General features: G+C 43.7%; 1 protein-coding gene across 1 annotated transcript; it reads left to right on the forward strand.

The window, feature by feature from the left end:
* The first annotated feature begins 224 nt into the window (after nt 1-224).
* On the forward strand, nt 225-17,402 carry SNX5 (sorting nexin 5). The gene is made up of 13 exons (XM_064446491.1): nt 225-334; nt 8,875-8,979; nt 9,496-9,606; nt 10,192-10,313; nt 10,644-10,767; nt 11,408-11,503; nt 12,361-12,466; nt 12,546-12,621; nt 13,458-13,497; nt 13,587-13,673; nt 14,789-14,948; nt 15,706-15,791; nt 16,830-17,402. Exons 1-13 carry the CDS (start codon nt 302-304, stop codon nt 16,875-16,877), a joined length of 1,194 nt encoding a protein of 397 aa, XP_064302561.1. The 5' UTR covers nt 225-301; the 3' UTR covers nt 16,878-17,402.
* The last annotated feature ends 1,562 nt before the right edge of the window (nt 17,403-18,964 follow it).

Here is an 18,964-nt window from a genome sequence, read left to right on the forward strand (position 1 = left end):
TGCCTTTTCTCGCTCACTTTTTTGAGTGTTCTTTGAAAAAGTCTAAAGAGAATAACGCAAATCTTTAAAAGCAAGGCAAAAAATTTAAAACATTACGGCACCCATCTTGGATGAAGGCAAACAGCACGCTGCCCTCATCCAAGATGGCGGCCGGGAGCCGGGCCGGCCGGCGCAGGGGCCGCCGGGCCGGCGGGGGTGTGTCGCTAGCGGCGTGAGGCGGTGGCGGCTCCGCCCCGGGCTATATGAGGCGGCGGCGGCGGCAGCGGGGAAGGCGGTGAGCGGCTGGTCGTGTGTGGGCGACATGGCTTTGCTTCGGGAGGACGCACAGAGCAAGGTGAGGGCGGCGGCCCAGGTCCAGCCGAGGCGAGCTGTGGGGATCCGTCCGTGCCCCGCTGGGCGGTGGGCCGCACTCAGCGCCGGGCTGGCCCCGCGGGGTGTGAGGGCGCTCCCCGCCCTCTCTTCCCCCCGCCGGCACCGGAGCAGTGGCAGGTTTTTATTTTGGTTCTTTTTAGGATTTGTGTTTCAGTTATTCGCTTTCGTGGTTCTTGGGCTGCTTGCGCCCTGTACCCGGGGTCTTCTGAGGGTGGGTGAGCAGGGTGAGCGCGGGGTGCTGCCCCTGAGGGAAGACGGGCCTAGAGAAGGGTAAAGGGGGGAGAAAAAGGAAGGAAAAACAGGGTGGGAAGGAGGAGAAGGGGCTGTCCCAGGGCAGTGCAGGCTGTGAGCAGAACACCCAGTCTGTGGTGGGAGTAGGGTGACAAGCACAGCCTGGGTGCTGCTGGAGCTGGGCCTGCTCCTCAGGACCTGTGGCTGGGTGCTGGCGATGGAGTGCTGTGGGTGCTTCTGCTGGAGGCGTTGAAACTTGCTCTTCCTCAGCAGGTCAGCTGCCTTGTGTGTCTGTGACCAGCCTTCCTGGTTGTGTGGCCTGTGTTAATGAGGCTGTCAGCTGTCACTTCACCTGTGATGCCTCCTTCCTTTGGCTGTCATGTTAGTAGCTGACTTGGTTTTCCTTTCTCTGTAGTAGTGTTGAAACTTTAAGTGCCAAGGAGGGTTATGCCTTTGACGGAGCATGGAGTGTAACCCAATGTTAAGACTCTCAGCTTCTCAGGAAATGCATATTAAATACTAAAATAGGAACTTTATGAATTGATTTGTGTGCGTGTAGATAGTGCTTTGAATTATTTCACATCTGGACAAGCTGCCTGGCTTAATCTACCTAGCCTATCTGGTTTAATAACTACCCCCAACATACCTTGAATAGAAGGTAAGACAGCTCTGTAACAGTCTGTGAGCTGCCTATTTGACTTTCATATTGTTGCATCCCAATGTAGTCTTGCATTGTGACTAAGCTTACCTCACTTGCAGGAAGATGACTTGTGCTTTAAGCTATTAAGGGTGCTTAAGTCTTTTCAGTCTGTGTGTTCTATAGCCTTTTGGAAGTTGTATATTATCTGACTTGAGGGCTAGAAATATACCTGCCTTGAATAACTTTTTGTGATAGCTTATTTTCATCAGCTTTTCTTGCATATGAATCTTAAAATAATCTTGATCCAGTGGAACAGACAAAAGTTTGAAGTGTTTTCTAGTTATTTGCTTTGAGCTGTGAACTTGCCAGTGCTTTAACCTTTCTGCTGTGTGTGAAACTACTAGTATTCAAGTATCTGCCATTTGAGAGTACTGAGGTGAAAGTCTTTACGGGCTTGCAGGTCCTGCAGGTGATGGGTGGAGGGGAAGGTAAAATATCAGCTGTCTTGCAGCAATTGGTAACTGTGTTTCTGTGCCTTTCTTATTTAGCAGACAGGAATATTGGGGGGAGGAGATGATGTTCCCAAGTGAGGGCAGGAGAAGCTTCAAACTCTAATGCCAAAAGAACAAAGATTAACTAGCTTGTTTCAGGTAGTATGGCTGTCTTGGGATTCCAGCAGCAGTGGGGAGGATAAAGTACTCCTTTCTTGTCTGTTTCTGTTTAGCTAAAGAAACAGCAACATGGAACTGGTATGTGGCCAGTAGATAAAGCCTGTGCCTATAAAGGGAGCTTCATTGGGTATTAACCTTGAATAAGAATCGTTGGTAAGTATAAACTAAAAACTGACCCTGAGGTGGTAAAGCAGGAGAGGATCAGGATATGTAGGAAGAGGAAGGGAGGGTAGGATAAGGGTGATTGGAAGAGCAGTGGGAAAGATGGTGTAATCTGTCATGGGGAGGAAAAGGCACTTCAGAAAGTTACATGGGTAATGGGACTGCCAGGATAACCTTGTGCAAATACCCTGGTATTTCATAATGTCAATGGCTTGATAGTATTTTAAAGGCTTCAGTCTGCAGTTACACTGTTCTAGGTTAAAATGCTGAGAGAGTATTGTAGCCCGCCTTTCTCAGAACAGTCAGTGGAAGACAAAATGGTATAGCCTGGGACTTGCTGTTATCATTCCTGAACAGTGGTTCTTGGTGCTAGACAACTTCTACATGCTCTGGAGAGAATGAGGACCTACTAGATCTTGCTTATGCTTAGCAAGAAAACTGCTTCTGCATGCTGCTGGACCCAAAAGCAAGTAGGGAGATGAACCAGCAAGGTGAAAGCTGCTGGATAAGGATAACATATACTGTCAAGGACACATAGCCTCCATAAAGCTGGCCCAGCAGTTTGATCTAATGTGACGACATTTCAAATCCATGGGAGGTAGAGAGCATGGTGAGGCTGTGTTGCTGAGACTCCCTACCACCAGCTCTGACCTCACTGCAGATCAGCAAAACATTCTTGTTGATGCTGATTGTGGCTGAGGGCTTTGCTTCTGTTGCACAATTTCCATTTTAGCTGGATGTGCTTTATGTTACAGATGGCATATGGGCTAACAGTGTCTAGCCATAGGCTGTGCTCTGTAGGCTGACTGCTGCAGCAGGGTGGATTTGACCTGCACTGCCAAAGCTGTTTCACCCCTTGAGCTGAGGAAACAGTGGGTTAGGTGGAGATGTTCTGTGTGCTGCTAGGTGGGGCAAGATAAGCTAGAGTCTTTTGCTAGGCATGTAGGATCCTTGAATGTTGCTAGTGTCCTTCCCACAGCTCCCTCCCTTTGTAAGGAGGTGAGTGACCACTTAAGGTTTCTGTGGAGAGTGATGCAGAGATCCCTCAGACAGGAGAGCTAAGTGATCTGGCCAGCTTATTGCACAGCCAGTGGCAACAGGTGCTCTGGCTATAGAGGCTGCCTTCTGCTTACTTGGCAAGTAGTGCACTTGGTGAGGAATACCATTTCAATGCAACTAAATTGAGCTGTTATTCCCTCTTTATCTTTGTTTAAAGCAAAATAATTCAGCCATTGCATCACTGGAGTTCTACTGTCCAAAGTCACAAATTTGGGAAATCACTTTCTATGGCATAAGTAGCATCATGGAAGCTGCGTGCAAGAAGGCTTATTCAATTTTCCTGGTTATAGGTAACTTGGACTACTTCAGGACTGTTTCACTGAATGTCAGAGAGCTAACAGCAAGTTAGCTGTGAAATTCAAGCTTCACATCCATTATATTGGCATGCAGTGTACTTTCAGACATATTTTTAGTATCTTGATTAAAGGGAATCTTAAGCCACTTGTGCTGAATACAACTGAAATGTGGTTCCAGCAACTAATGCCACTAATATCTGTCAGCCAGATACTCTGAGAGTCTGCTGGTTAACTCCTGGGTGTTGAAACAGGGCCCTCTGGAACTGAAGACTCTGTATAAACTGCCAGAAAGCATCATGATCTGTTAGTGCTCTCTGGAGAGCACTTAAAATCCTTTAATTAGAAAGACTACTCCGTAAAAAGTAATGGATGCTGGGTAGTGGCAGATGTAATTACTACTGAAGTCTTGTTTGTGGCTGTTGCTTGAATGACAGCAGGGAGGTGATCAGTAAGAGAGGGGTTTTATAAGGTAGTTGGCAATAAGAAGAAAGCTCTAACATGTAAACCTTCATGGAAGGGCTCATTGCTCCTTCTGGGCGCCCAGCTATGTGGAAAACCCCTGGATTAATCTGACTTTGAGAACAAATACAGATTCTTATTTTGCTATCAATCAGATGTTTTACACAGTTGCTTGCAATGGCAGATTCTTTTGTTAGAATGCAGAAGTAACATTGAGTCATCCAGAACTGATATTAAAACAAAGAAGGGTGTGATTTTTAAAAGCAGCAGCTCAGGCCACTCAACAGAGCTAAGCGGTTGATGGCATTGTCTTCCACTGGATGCTTGCAAGTGTGAAGATGAGTTTGCACTGGGTGAGGTCTGATCAGAAACTTATGTCTATCAAGCTGAAGCCTGTGTAGCTGATGATAAGCACCAGATCCTATTTAAATTATCCAGCTCTTTTGTTTTTGGTAACATATCTAAGCAACAGAAAAAAAGCAAGTGCTGTAAAACTCTACCTGGATTGGTCAGAGTAGTATTCTCTGCTGTCTCTTCTCATGGGCTTCTAGATCAGGTGATTGTCATAGTGCCCTAATTAGTACCATAATAGCTATTTTTAGTCTTCTGGTCCTAAAGCTAGAAATACTAATCAATATGATGACTGACTGTTATTCTGGAGGGCTCTGCCTGATGTCTTGTTCTAATATCCAGGTCAGTTGTGGTGGACAGTATCCTTACTGAACAGGGAAAATTTACCTGAATACTCAAGAAACCTTGGGAATCTGAATACAAGTCACTAAAGAGGATTGAGCCTAGAAGTGGAAGGCATAAGAGCAGCTGTAACAGTTGCTGTAGTAATTGCAAACCAGAAGCCTCTAAGCTCTTTCTGAGAAAGGGAAATGAGAGATGAAAGTGGGGGCATGGTGCTGGGCCTGGGTGAGTGTTTCAGATTGCAGCTCAACCCAGCTGTTTCCCCACTGTGCTGCTCTGGGAGTCACCATCCTCTGTACCTCTTTGGGCATGTGCTGTGAGTAAGGAATAATCTCTCACCAGCTGCTGAGCTTGGATTATATTTCACCTTGTCCCTCTGAGACTGTTGAGGGACAGACTGATTTCTGGTAACTGGGATAAGGAAGCTTCAGTTCTCTTGCCCACTGCTTTGAGTGCAGAGAAGAAGCAATAAAGTCCTAGCAGAGAAGTACCTCCAGCTACAAAGGAGCTGCCAGGCTCGGCAGACTGGAGAGCTCAGATGGAGTAGTTTCCTGGGAAGAGTTTGTGCTGGGTACCTGCTGTGATAAAGGAATAAGCCTGGTGCCTGGAGATGGAAGTTTAATTCCTCTGCTCTGCACAGCCTTCATATGACCATAAGCAAGTTGGTCCTCATTCCTGCTTGTGAGATGGGTGTAGGAGAGATGGTGGAATCAAAGGTCCTGAGATGCCAATGCTGCAGGAGCAGGTGCTTGTGTTGGTCAAGGGTTGGTGTGGAACATCTGCTGTAGGTGCAGTGGTTTAATGCCTTATGGAGTTGTGGTAACAAGAGGGGGGCTTCTTGCTTCTAGTTTATTGGAGAAATGCTGCCCCAGCCCTTTCTGTAGGGAAACAAAGCACTCTGTCCTGAAGTCAGACAGTGTGAATGCTCTCTTTGTAGTCTGAGCCTTGCTGCTGTGATTGTGTAATTCTAAAGGTCTCTGGCCTGGAGTTAGGAGCCCACAGTGACCCTCACAAAACTAGAGCAGACCGGTGGTTTTATAATCCTATGTTTCTTACGGCTCCAGGTCCTTTACTGAACACCAGACTCCTGAAGGGTGAATGTTATAATACTGTGCTGTCTTCAAACAGGTATACACTTGATGTTTGAGCCTGCAGTGGCCTGGCTGGGGCAATAAGCTCTCCTGCAGTAGTGTGCCTGGCGATTGTTGAAGCTGTAGGTTATATGTTCTTGTCCCATTGCCTCTGCAGTTTATGGTGCTAATGCAGGGGAGAGATGCCTGTGACATGTGAACTCCTTTATTCTGACAAAGCAGTACCATCTTGTACTGCCATATCTGCCCATCTCTCGTGCAGGCAACTACCAGGCACAGAGGGGTATGCAGGCAGCATCTAATTATGGGGTACCTTCTCCACAACACTTAGTAAGAAAGTTCACAAATTCAGGATTCTCTGACTTGTGTAATCCTTTCCCTCATTTAGCTGAGAGGAAGCAGTTTCCTTTGGCTTATCATACTTTCCAGACTCAGCAGTTCATATTGTTAGCACTGCTGATTCTTTTCAGACAGTAAAGATAAGTAAGCAGGATGCAAAACACTGGGGTCTGCATCTCACTGCTCTGGCTGCTAGTGTTATCTGGCTGGGAAACATGGACCAATTTGCCTTTCATTCAGTTGGCAACAGACAGTGAGCTGTGCTCCCAGTGAAACTGATGTCAGTATGGTGACCTTATACCTATCCTTCCTTTAGTGCTTGAATAGGGTAGCTTCTGCCTAAACCAGTGTCAGTGACCTCTGAACCAAACACTTTTGTGCTGTTTGGTCTGTGCCTTCCTAGCAAGTCCCAGAATCACATGCCTGTAGGGGAATATAGTCTGTCCCATAAAGTGGCTGAAGAGAAGCAGTTGTTTGGTTGGAGTCCCACCTTGTCTATTTGCACATGAGCAGTGCTGGGACTGTTAAGAACTGTGTTCCAGGGCATGCTCTGTAAGCTCAATGTCCTTTCTTGCTGCCAAGGCAATACCCAGGATGAGACAAAGGCATTTTGTCCTACAAAAGTCAGAATGGGAAGCTCAATGTGCTGCATACGTCTTTCTGTAGTCATAAGGCTTAAAAAGGATCTCCTTCTAACTCTAACAGCTAGTATGCAACAAATAGAGGTCTTTTTAGCATGGCTGGAAGGATGAGGGTAGAGCGGCTAGCATATCCCTTACTTCTGCATGAGAGCCTGATCATAGATGATAGCAGTAACCGTCAGTGGTAGTGAGAGCCTAGGCAGGGGCAGGCTGGATAGAGGCAAGTGCATGCTAGCCTGACAGCTGTGTCCTCTGCAGGCAGCCAGAGGGACTTACTGTCTACCAGATCTGGGCTGTAGTACAGATGGCCAGACTAGGGGGAGGGAGTTTCCAAAGCTTTTGAAAGCAAGGTTTTACCCTAAAAAGGGGCAACCTCTCAACAGTTCTTATGCAGCTTTACAGAACCTTAAGGCAGCATTCAAGCTATCTGTGATATGACATGATTGTTCAGATGCTGTCTGGCACTGTTTGCTTGTGGACTTCAGTGCTGAAATTTGTGCTTAGCAGGTGGTTGGGGTAAGCTCCTGGCTGCTGGGGTCTGTATGCTACTGTGCTGCAGGGTGGTGAAACAACATCAGTTGTGGACCAGTTCTTGAGCTTGCTTTCCTGGGAAGGCATTCAGAATTATCTCTATAAAGGATAGCCTTGGGATTCAGCCTGGCTCTGGCAATCAATCTTCAGCAAACTTCCTGTGTTGTGACCTTGATCTCTGGCAGTTTCTCCCTTATGCAGAAAATAAGAATGGTTTGTTAGGCTGCAGCACGACAACACAGGAGGGCCTCTTAGAAGGCAGGTTTCAAAGCACAGGAACTACCGTAATGCTAAGGTTCCTGCATGCTTCTGGAAAACAGATGACTGAAGCTGGTGATCACTAGTGTGTAATAGCTTGTAAAAGTCTATTCCTTGGTATCTAAACACATGATTCTACCTGATGTAAGGCCTGGATGTATGCATTAATCTTAGGCATACCCAGTATAGATTACTAAACTGTTTTGCTTGCTTCTGAGGTCCTGTAACCAATTGAAGCCATTTATTTTCAGTGGTTGGGTACAAGCAGTGAAGTACAACCTGATGAAGGAAGCTCAAATTGTAAATCGGAGAGAGAAATGTGCTGGTGTCTATACTGAATCTTACTGTTGATGAGCACAATCTGGCCACTTCCCTGGCTTCCCAGAACAGGGCGGAATGCTGAGCATCCAGGCCTCATGCGCTCTGAGCTGGAAAGCGCTGTCCTTGTAAGAATTTCAGTAGGATTATGACTTGAGGATGTTAGTGGTGTATAACCTAGCCTTCTCAGTTGAAGATGCTCTATTTCACTGAATTAGGAAAGTTTAAGTGCGGTTGAAATTGTATTCTGGGTGTAGGCTGTTGGAATGAAGAAATAAGTCCCCAGAGGAAGATGCTGACTCTGTTTAAGGCCTGTCTGAAGCACTGGGAAGGCAAGTCTGGTCTTCATTGAACCTGGTATGATGTGAGACCTCCTGTAAAACATTCCTCATGTAGTGTGCTTGGAAACATCTTCTGAGGTGCTCCAAGTGGGCAAAAAAATAGCATTAAAATGTTGCCAGACGCAAAGCCTTGTCTAGGAAGGTTAAGACAAAATCTTGATGTAGGAGAGGAACAGGCTTGCAGCTTCAAGTAGTAAATAGCTTTTTGTAAAGCAAAGCTCATCTTTGAGGCCAGTTCTTGTACCAGCTTACTGGGTCTTTATTTCATTCCTGCTAGAATGCACATTTACTATTAGTAACATGATGCCAGGTATCCTGAAAATAAAACGGGTGCAGTGTTAGTGCTACAGTGTTCTTGTGTTCTGGTCCTTTTTCTGGCAAACAATTGGCTCCTAGACTTTATGGGAGTCTAAAGAGGTTACATGCCCCATTTTTCCCCAAGGTCAGCTGTTCTGCCACATACTGTGGGGGCACAGGGTTATGAAGGGGGAACTACTAGGGTGGTTGTGATCTTCTAAATGGCATGATAGGTTTCAGCTCAATGTGCTCTGAGTAAACAAGCTGGAGAAGTACTTTTGTTTCCTCTGTTTGGATGGGAAGGCTTGTCAGTGATGTGCTGGTAGTGTCAAGGCTGTCATGCTTGTCCATATGTGCTGTTCCTGGAGGCAGTGGTTTAGTGCAATGTGGTTCTTGTTGACAGCAGATGATCAGTCTAGCTTCACTAAATCTACATGATCCTTGACCAAGGCTTATACTGTGCATTGTGTTGCAGCTGAGGTCTGTATCTGTAGACCTGAACATTGATCCTTCTCTCCAAATTGATATACCTGATGCTCTAAGTGAAAAGGACAGAGTGAAGTTCACTGTGCATACTAAGGTAAGATCATGGTGTAGAAAGTGGTCTTCATAAATTTGTGCCAGTAATCTGTATTTGCAATACACGTACCTGTAAAGATGGGCTTGGCAATGAAGGAAATCTAATTAGATGGAGCTTTACCACTTAAAGGTGGTGTGAGGGTATACTCTGAGGTATATGCAGAAACTTCAGATTACTTAAGACTTGAACGATCTCTAAATAGAGACAATGTAGCTAATACACTAGATTGGCTTTGCTGAGGAATCCTAGCTTGACACCAGAAGGCTGGGAGGTAGGGGTGGGGAAACCAGCTACTTGGAAGCTTCACAGAATAAACTGCATTAATGCTGTTCCACAACAGTGCTTTTTCTTTAAATAGTCTCCTTAGTAGTAAGGCTCTCAAATGTGTGCCAGCTCAGCTAAAAGGGAGTAGGCGAAGCTCTTACTAAGCAAAATAGCTTCCTTTGGAAACAGACAGCACTGTTTCTAAAAGCACTAATTTACAAAACAGTAGGGCTTCTATATCTTCTCTTCCAGACTACGCTGCCAGCTTTTCAAAGCCCTGAGTTTTCAGTTACAAGGCAGCATGAAGACTTTGTGTGGCTGCATGATACACTCACTGAAACTGAGGAGTATGCAGGACTCATTGTAAGTACTTCCTAAAAAATGTAATTCTAAATGAAAGGGTATGGTGATTTAAAGTGCATACTAGTAAGGACATGAAGTCTGCTTTACCAGTGTTACTAGTGTTTCATAGCTCTGGTAGTCTTTGGCAATTAAGGCAGAAGGAAGCATAAACAACTTGAATGGTATAGCTCTGTCTTAAATTTCTGCTTAACTTGGAGCAGCAAAAAAAGCTCAATGCTCTGAGTTCCCAACTCTAAGGTGGTATTAATATCTGCCTGAAGACAGCACAGTGATATACTCTATTAAATATAGCCTGTGTGTTCTGTCATGATTCTTTAGGAGGCCCTGTGGGCCACAGAAGATGGCTGGCTATGGATGGGTTAGAGAGGCTGTTCCTCTCAGTTGTTTTCTTCCTGGGGCAGGGGTAGCACAGAGCTGGGAGAGGCAAACAGGGACCTAGACATCAATGTGCCTTTAGAATTCCTGGGTGCAGAGCCTTGCTGGCTTGCCATTACCAGGCAAAAGGGCCTCCTTCCAGAGAAGGCTAGAAGCGATTGTAGGAAACTTTATTTGCTAGCATCTATCACTAACCAATTCCTTGGCCAGATACCTCCAGCACCTTCAAAGCCTGACTTTGATGGTCCCAGAGAGAAGATGCAGAAGCTAGGGGAAGGAGAAGTGTCTATGACAAAAGAAGAGTTTGCCAAAATGAAGCAAGAGCTAGAAGCGTAAGTAGAACGTGTCAACTGTGAAAAGCTGCACTTAAAGAAGCCTCCTGGGAGAGCAACTTATTTAGTGGTAACTGATCCTTGAGTGTGACTGTTTTGAAGGGTGTCTGCTGCTGCATAATCTTTAAAATCCTGGAGCTGTGGTGTTGCCAAAAGTTCCTCTCAAACTGGGAAAGCTTCCTAGCTAAAGAGATTGAAAAGAGCTTCTCTATCACTAGCTAGCTATTTCAGAAGCATGCTGTTGAATATTTTCACTGGATAAACTTAAAGCAATTCTTTGTATATTGAAGAAGGCAGTACAAGAGGGGATCTCAGTCTGTTCTTTTTCAGTGAATACCTCGCTGTCTTCAAGAAGACTGTATCATCACATGAAATCTTCCTTCAGCGGATTTCTTCTCATCCTGTGCTCAGCAAAGATCGCAATTTTCATGTTTTCCTGGAGTATGACCAGGATGTAAGACACCTTTTTTTTTTGTCCCCTCCTTTCAGAGTGAGGCAAGGTATTAGGAGTGCTGTCACTTTTCTGGGCACAGTCAGATTTACATAACATTCTATCTGCAGCGTCAGCAAGAAGATATTGCCAGTACTTCTGTGAAATAATTAAGGGATGAAAGCATGACCTTTAGACCTTCTTCTGCTAGAAATCTCAGTGTTTCTTAATCCAGGTCAAGTTGGTTAGGAAGCCACCTTTGTATGTCATGACATCTTAGGAACAAGTATTGTTCAGGTGTGCTTGTGCTGTGTGTTGCCTAGTCCTAAAATGGAAGAACGGAGGTGTATTAAAGTTAGTACTGCATATCTTTTGTTACACCTAATTGAGTGATGGAGGCTGATCTGAGATATGTAAGGAGAAACTTAGTCCTTTCTGGGAATGGGGAAAATCTGTGGCACAGAACAGTCGAACAAGTTCATGTCAAGCTATTTGTTACATGAGCCATCTTTGTACAGCTTATGGGTATTATGGAGAGCTTGGAAATCAGCCTGCTCTGTCATATGCTAGATATAAATGATTTTACAATACTGCAAGTGTCAAAATAGTAACTTTTTCCCCACCTTGGGATGACTTTAAAGCTGTCCTGGCCTCTCTGTTGCAGCTGAGTGTTCGGAGGAAAAACACAAAAGAGATGTTTGGTGGCTTTTTAAAAAGTGTGGTAAAGAGTGCTGATGAAGTTCTCTTCTCTGGAGTCAAGGTAAGGTAGTTGGTTTACCTTTTACTTAGCATAACCTGGATTGTTTCTTTCCTCCCACTCCAGGGCAGTTAGTTATGTCTGCTTCAGGCTGGGTGTGTGTGAGGCTCGGTTATTAATGCTGACCGACCTTGTTACTGCTGTCCCAAGTTGGGTGGAGTAGCCCATGTTAATTTTGACTTCTACAGCAATAAGACATTGACAATACAGGCTGTTAAATTTTTAAGTGTATATTTAAAGCTTCTGGTAGATGTACAAGAGTTGCCTTAATACCTGATACTGGTGGGGAAGAAGAAATTACACCTCCAGCAAACATGCTTGTGGCTTTTGTCTACTTCAGAGCTCTGAACAAACATTATTTATGGGTCTCTGCTTGTACTAGATGAGATCAAATACCAAAGACTCCTGTAACTGGTCCAGCTTCAGCTTTTCTATCATGTTGCCGTGGTAGCTCTTTCTAATAGAGTTGCTGTCCTAAACATTACCGTACACATAATGTTTGTGGATGTGAAGCAAGCTTGTAAACTGCTTACTGCTTAACTACTGTGTTGCAGCAGGCCTGGGAAATAAAATTCCAACAGTTTGTAGCTCTCTGATACCAACTTACTGGTTGCTTCAGACAACATGCAGTTTTGAGTAGTTGAGTGTCAAGTCCACCTTCACTTCATTATGAAGAAACTTGCCAAACAGCTTGGTTTGTCAAACCCTTGGCTCAGGGTCTTGTCCTGAACTCTGCTCTTCAGTAGAGACAGGCATAATTCTCAGGTGGCTATGGTTATTTCTTTGGCTCTTCTGAAAATAGGGAAGAGCTTGTATTCTGCAGTAATGTAACTGACTTAAGAGGTCATGCTCTCTTTCAGGAGGTAGAAGACTTTTTTGAGCAAGAGAAGACTTTTCTTGTAAACTACTACAACAGAATCAAGGATGCGTGTTCAAAAGCAGATAAGATGACAAGATCTCACAAAAGTGAATCTTTTCAAAGACCTTTCTAAAGACCTTGCAGACTTGCTGATTTCAGCCTGAAAACCTTGTCTTCTTCTTGCAGATGTTGCAGATGACTATATTTATACTTCAGCTTGCTTGAACAGCCTGGCACTAGAAGAACCTACAGTTATCAAAAAGTAAGCAATTCTAACTATTCATAAACATATCTTGAGACTGGGAATATAAAGTTCCTTCTGTAAAATCCAGGGGATTGAGTCATAGCTGGTTTGAATTTCTTGAATTTCAAGCAAGTGGCATTGAAGCTTTCTTTCCTCTGCTGCTCCTAGTGCAACAGACCTAAAACTATCAGTTGCATCTGACTCTTAACAAGCTGATCTTTTCCTAGTTGTGCCCTAGAGCTGAATTGTGCTAGTCATCAAAGCTCCTAAACAGAAGTCTCCTTGAATTTTTTTTTTCAGGTCACAAACTCCCAAAGAATATGGGAGGAAGCAGTTGTGTATCTGTGTTCTAATGTGCTGTTAAATTCAACCACAGCTTATACTAGGCCTATATTATCTTCTGGACCTTTGAAGTTCCAGAATAATAGAGTTTTTTAAGCTATGGGAGCCTAATCACCTTTTCTGAGCTGAATTCTTCCACCTCTCTAAACTTTGCTATCAATTTACCAAGACCTTGTTAAAACAGTATACACCTGAATAAAAAAAGATGGTTCATCCCTCTTAGAGTAGCAGCAGGGAATTTTTCCACAACACTTTCCTGATCTAAAGATCAGTGTTACTTTAAATGGTGTCTAGCTGCTCAACTGTACTAGTCTATTAGGCTGCAATCAGCACTTCTTGCTTTGAACATTTTGTCCAGGTCTTTGCCTAGACCTGAGTACTTTTCAAGCTGTTGTCTGGGTCTATATGGAGGAGTGAACATCAACCTTCAGATTTTTTTTCCTGTCAGTTGATCCTGGCATTTATCAGACTAAGAAGTGTCTAAAACTTATATGCAATTATTTTTCCCCTAGGTACTTGTTGAAAGTTGCTGAGCTCTTTGAGAAACTCAGGGTAAGAGAAGTTTTGGGGAGAAAAAAGAATATATGAATCTGGATGTTGCTGTTTCCTGTTAAGTACCAATTATCTGATCTTTTCTGCAGAAGGTAGAGAGTAGAGTTTCATCTGATGAAGACTTAAAGCTCTCTGAACTGTTGAGATACTACATGCTCAATATAGAAGCTGCTAAGGTAAGAATAGCTTTTTGAAGCTCAGTTATTATGGACATCATGACTCACTCATGGTATTCTTTGTGCTTTAAGAAGACAGGAAGGTGGACCCTTGTTTTGCCTAGCAGTGTGGGACTCCTAAACCACAGCAGAATTTAAAAAATATATATTGGCTAGCTGCAGTCCAGCCCATTTACAGAAAGGCTGTTTAAGATCTCTGACCTGTTTTTCTTTGGCATGTGGAGAGGAAGAACTATTAGACTTCTGTACATAAGCTAGAGCAAACTGAATTTGAGCTTTCAGCAGCATTCTAACCCTTCCCCTGCCTGAGTAGTCATGACTTGTCAGTAAAACTGATGATGGCTAATTAAAAGTCCTGAAGTAAATCCCAACTCTTGAAGTATTTCATTATGAATGTGCAGTAACATGTGAAGGCTATTGGAGTCTGGACTTCCAAGAGGGGTTTGGTAAACTGATGTGACTGCAAAAGCCTTGCCAACAACTCTTTTCTAACCAATACTTGACTTGGCAAGGGGGTGACTATGCTGAGAAATGGTATCTAGGTATAACCTGATCAGCCTCTTCATCTAGTGTCATACTTCTAATGTCATGTACCCTGGAACACTCACTGCAGATTCCCTCTGTGTGGGGTACTGCTATTTATATATTAAGACTATATTGCTGCTAGATTAGAAAGGAATTGGTGCTGAGACCTGTACTGCATTTCATGTCCATGTCAGTATAGCACTTCAGTCAAACTGTCAGATCTCCAGTGTTTTACTTGATAGTCTACTTCCAGTAAGGGATACACTGAGGGAATTCAGAAAGTCCTGTTACTCCTTAGTGAAGAGGCCCACCTCACAGAAGGATAAAGCTACTTTAAGGGAACAAGTGATGTCTACAGTAGCCCTCAGACTTCCTTGACTAAGGCACAAGTGGCTGTCCTGAATACTTGATACTGTGCTGGTGAAAGGCTTCTCTTGCTATGCTAAGAGCATAGCAGGTTATAATAGCTTGTTGGAAGAAGCAGAATCTGGTGCTGAAAGAAGTGAAACCTTCTGTTGTTTAAGGTAGTTGTAACCTCAACTTGGGAAGTAGTCCTCTTAAGGCTTTGCACTATTCCTGTGTACTTTCAGGATCTTCTGTACAGACGTACAAGGGCTCTTGTTGACTATGAAAACTCAAACAAAGCTCTAGATAAAGCCAGACTAAAGAGCAAGGACGTCAGGCTGGCTGAGGCACATCAGCAGGATTGTTGTCAGAAGTTTGAAAAGATTTCGGAATCTGCAAAACAAGGTAAAACAGGCTTTGCTGTATTTATACTGAAGGGAAATGTTAAGGCAGTCCAGGTCTCCATCTGACTTCTGGCTGATGAAGCCTTCTGAATGCTCTCCTGAAGCAAGTAGTCTGCACATCCCAAGGGAAGTATAGATGCCTGTAAAATTAAGGCAGCTAAATATTTTTAAGAATGGTTGTCTGAAGCAGAGCAATGTCAGTACTAGACCAACCTTAATTATAAGCCCCTAGTACTTGCTTTCAAGACTGAACTCTTGTTCTCAGCCTCCACCTGAAGGGTAACTACTCAGGCTTCTGATTATCTCAATTAGAACAGCAAACAGGCTTTTGCTCTGTCCCAGTACAGCTGAGTGCCTCATACAGTTTCAGATGCTGGTTCTTAGTAGATGCCTTTGGACAATACACAACAGAAGAAACATGCTTTCAAGGTATACATGCCACTCCTTTAATGTTCTTGGTTTTTTAGATGTTCTGTGTTCTCACAGAGCTTGTGTGGCTGGCTTCTGTTTTGTTCCAGTTGTCTTCCTACAAAACCTTTCTGTCTTAGACAAGCTGTCTGTTTCCCCACCAAGATGTCAGTGTCATATGATGAATGCATCTTCCGGCTAGAAACAGCAAGACTAACTCTTGAAGATTTTCTAGTCAAATACTGTAACTAGAGCTGTACAACAGAACTCATGAAACATAAGGGGCATTACTGAAACTTCAGTCACACTTTACATCTATTTTACCTCTGTTTGTTCTTCTTTCCCCACAGAACTGATGAGCTTCAAACAGAAGAGAATAGCTGCATTCCGCAAAAACCTAATTGAAATGGCAGAACTGGAAATAAAACATGCAAAGGTGTGTTCTTTTTGGAATTTAACAGGCATAGCTTGAGAGAAGTGAGTACTGTGTAACTTAGAGGATTTACTGGGTTCCCTCTAGAACTAGGAAGTATTAAATAGAACAGCTGAGCTCTTTAGCTGAGATTGGTAGAGGGGAAGGAAAGAAGTGAAAAGCTGTAGGTATAGTGCATACAAAAACCAAATGCTGACAGTCTTATCTGTCCCATGCAGGAAAACTGTTTTCAGCTTGTCACTCCTAGGATGCCAGCCTATTGTACTGCAGGTGAAGTCTCAATTTTGCAGGTGTACACAACAGCTTACCTAACTTCCCATGAGGCAGCCTCATCTGTGGGGTTTGACCCCGCCTGCATCTAGAAGCAGCTGCTGCTTCAAGAGTTCCCGAGTGCTGTGAGAGCACATCCTGCAGCTTGTGGTCTAGCTGTCAACCTTTCTCACTTGGCTTGTCAGTGAAGGGGGCACTGGCTTTGTAGCAACCTCTGCCAAGCTTTACTGAGTAGGATTTTGAAGCAGGCTGTGGAGACCACACCATATACTGCCAGCCTAATCCAGGAAAGTGTACAAAAGGTTACAGACTCTGCTAATTTAGTGTAGAGAACAAAGCAGAAAGCCTCAGGAAGAGGTAATTGTGCATCCTCAGCTTCTTTTGAAGAAGGAAAGTCTAATTTCCCACTCCCTGAGAGTCCTGAACTTCATCACAGGTAGCTACTTCATTGCTGACCTTGAATGTGACATACAAAAGGCTTGACAATGCTGCTCAGTTTGGCCCACTTTAAAAACTTACTACTCTTTCTTGCCCCTCTCCCACAAACTGTTATGGTTGCAGGTGTACAGGAAGAGGCAGATTGCAGACTGCATGATCTGACTTTGATGCTTTACTGCCTGAATGCTTGTCTTTGCAGTATAAGCTCTTTAGCATTGTCACAGGCTACAAAACTCTGGGATGGACCTACTATTTCAGAAGCTACTACTTTGTGGAAGGCAGGATCTAAATTGTCAGTCATACTCATCTGAAATTAATTCTCTTCCTTTCCAGAACAATGTCTCTCTCCTGCAAAGCTGTATTGACTTGTTCAAGAACTAAGGCGCCTTACTCTGAAAAATGTGAAAAAAGCATCAATTGCACTCAATGGACAGGGGCAACTTATTGGCTTGATTTCATTAGCTTAAAATAAATATTGTCACTGAGATTGTTTGACTAATACTTAAATATGTTGATAGTGATGCATTGACTTTCTTGGTATAAATGGGAGCTGGATTGTGTATGAATTGTCTGGATGTAGCTAAACATCCTGTTAGCTGATAACTCAAAATGAGTCAAATGTAAGAAATCAATTTGCTGTTGACTGACTTCATCTAGCAGAAAACATTTTCTGAGGAGAACTCCTTTTTTGCAGGATCATAAAGTAATCTATCTCTTCATAGCCCTGATATATTTAAAACTTGCAAGTGGAGTGACTTGTATAAGTGTAGTAATTTTATAAAGTAAATATCTTAACATTCCACTTCCCAGGCAGATTTCTACTACAATATATTTTGAATTTCTATAACTACATTCAGTATTTGTACACTTGGGCAATACAGCAAATAAAGATGTCTGATACAACAAGCTGTTGTATGCCAAGACTTTGTGTGGGACGTAAAAAGACAAACTGAGGCTTCAGGCACAGCCATATTACAAATTAGATTCATATTCATTCAGAATACTAGAGATAATATTTTACTCAGTAGGACTGTTCTTGGAATGGGTGTTGACATGAAATGTGGGGGCTTCACATCATGTTGCTGTTTGAGTAGCTCTTAAAGTTTTACTTCCTGAATGCTGCACACCAAGGAAACCAAGCCTTTCAAAAGCATTGATATATATAGATGTCTTGGACTCCTTCAGACTACTTTACAATGTTACATATTTTGCCAAACTTTATGCCACCTGCTAGCAACAAGAGGCTGTTTAAAACTTCAGGGTTTCTGGAAGCATAGCCCTTGCCTGTCTTCTAGAAGATAAACCTCCTTAAACTTAGTATGGCCAACTGGGTGTACATCGCGCCATAGCTGAGCCAACTTGGCCTATAAATCCCAGGGTCATCCTTCCACAGGTTGGCTATCATTTGGGATATGTAGATATAGGTCAGTGAGCCCTAGCCTTCTAAAGGCAGCTTTCTGAGTAAGAAGAATATCTGAGCCTTGCTTAATTTCTTGTGACTAATCCTCTAATCATGCTCAAAGTAGGCTGTGTGGGTATGGTCTGGACAGACTGCCTGAAGCAGCTTCAACCAGAGAAGGTTTGAGGGTGGGCAGCTCAATGGCAGTATCCAAGGATTGTTTAACAGTTTACTTTTCTGTGATCTATTGCTTTTTCTTTTTAGTACCCCATGAAAACTATGCAGCTCTTACCAGCCACACCATCCTGCAGCAGTGTTGCTGAAAAATGTCTGAATTCTGTCTCCTTTTACCTTTGTCTGACAGGAACAGTTTCAAGTTGTGGTTGATCAAGGCTTCTGGAGTTTGCTCAGCTTCTGCCCAAATAATTTGTTCCAGGAGCAGGCACATAAGTATATTGTTTGTGGGTATGTGGTCCCTATATAGAAGAGAGTTGATAGGCAGCATCACTCACCTACAGCAGATGTCAAACTCCTATCCACTTGTCCTGGGGCAACTAGTGGCCCCCTAGCTGGACAATTCATGCTGGCAAAGCTTTGGCTTTTCCTAAACATGCGTTCTGTGCCTCTTGCCCTCATTTTTGACTGCTTCATCCTAGGCTCTGCTGGTGTGCCAGCTGTGCCAGGATGAGCTGCTCCCAGTGTGCTGTAGCTCTCAGAAGCCATGGTTGCTTTGTGGCCTTTTGCACCTATTGCCTAGGGCACGGGAGAAGTAGCATCTTGCTTATGCTGCTTTACTGTAAAATACTGTTATATGCTGGGTCTTTCTGAACCTAGCTCCAGTAGCTGGGTGGTCTTTGTGAATCAAAGTCAGTAGCCAGAACTTGCAGCCTATACCAAACTGCCTTTGGGCTCAATCTGAAGAAGTTGAGCTGTGTTTATCCTAAACTACCTCAACTCTCTTCAAAGGCCTTTCTTATTTTCCCCAGAGGAAGGCTGCTGCTAGTATTGATGTGACAAAACTTTATGTCCCTACTCCATAAGTAGTCTAGACTATTGTGGGCTTCGCGCA

The sequence above is a fragment of the Phalacrocorax carbo genome, chromosome 3 (assembly GCF_963921805.1).
Source record: "Phalacrocorax carbo chromosome 3, bPhaCar2.1, whole genome shotgun sequence".
NCBI lineage: Eukaryota > Metazoa > Chordata > Aves > Suliformes > Phalacrocoracidae > Phalacrocorax > Phalacrocorax carbo.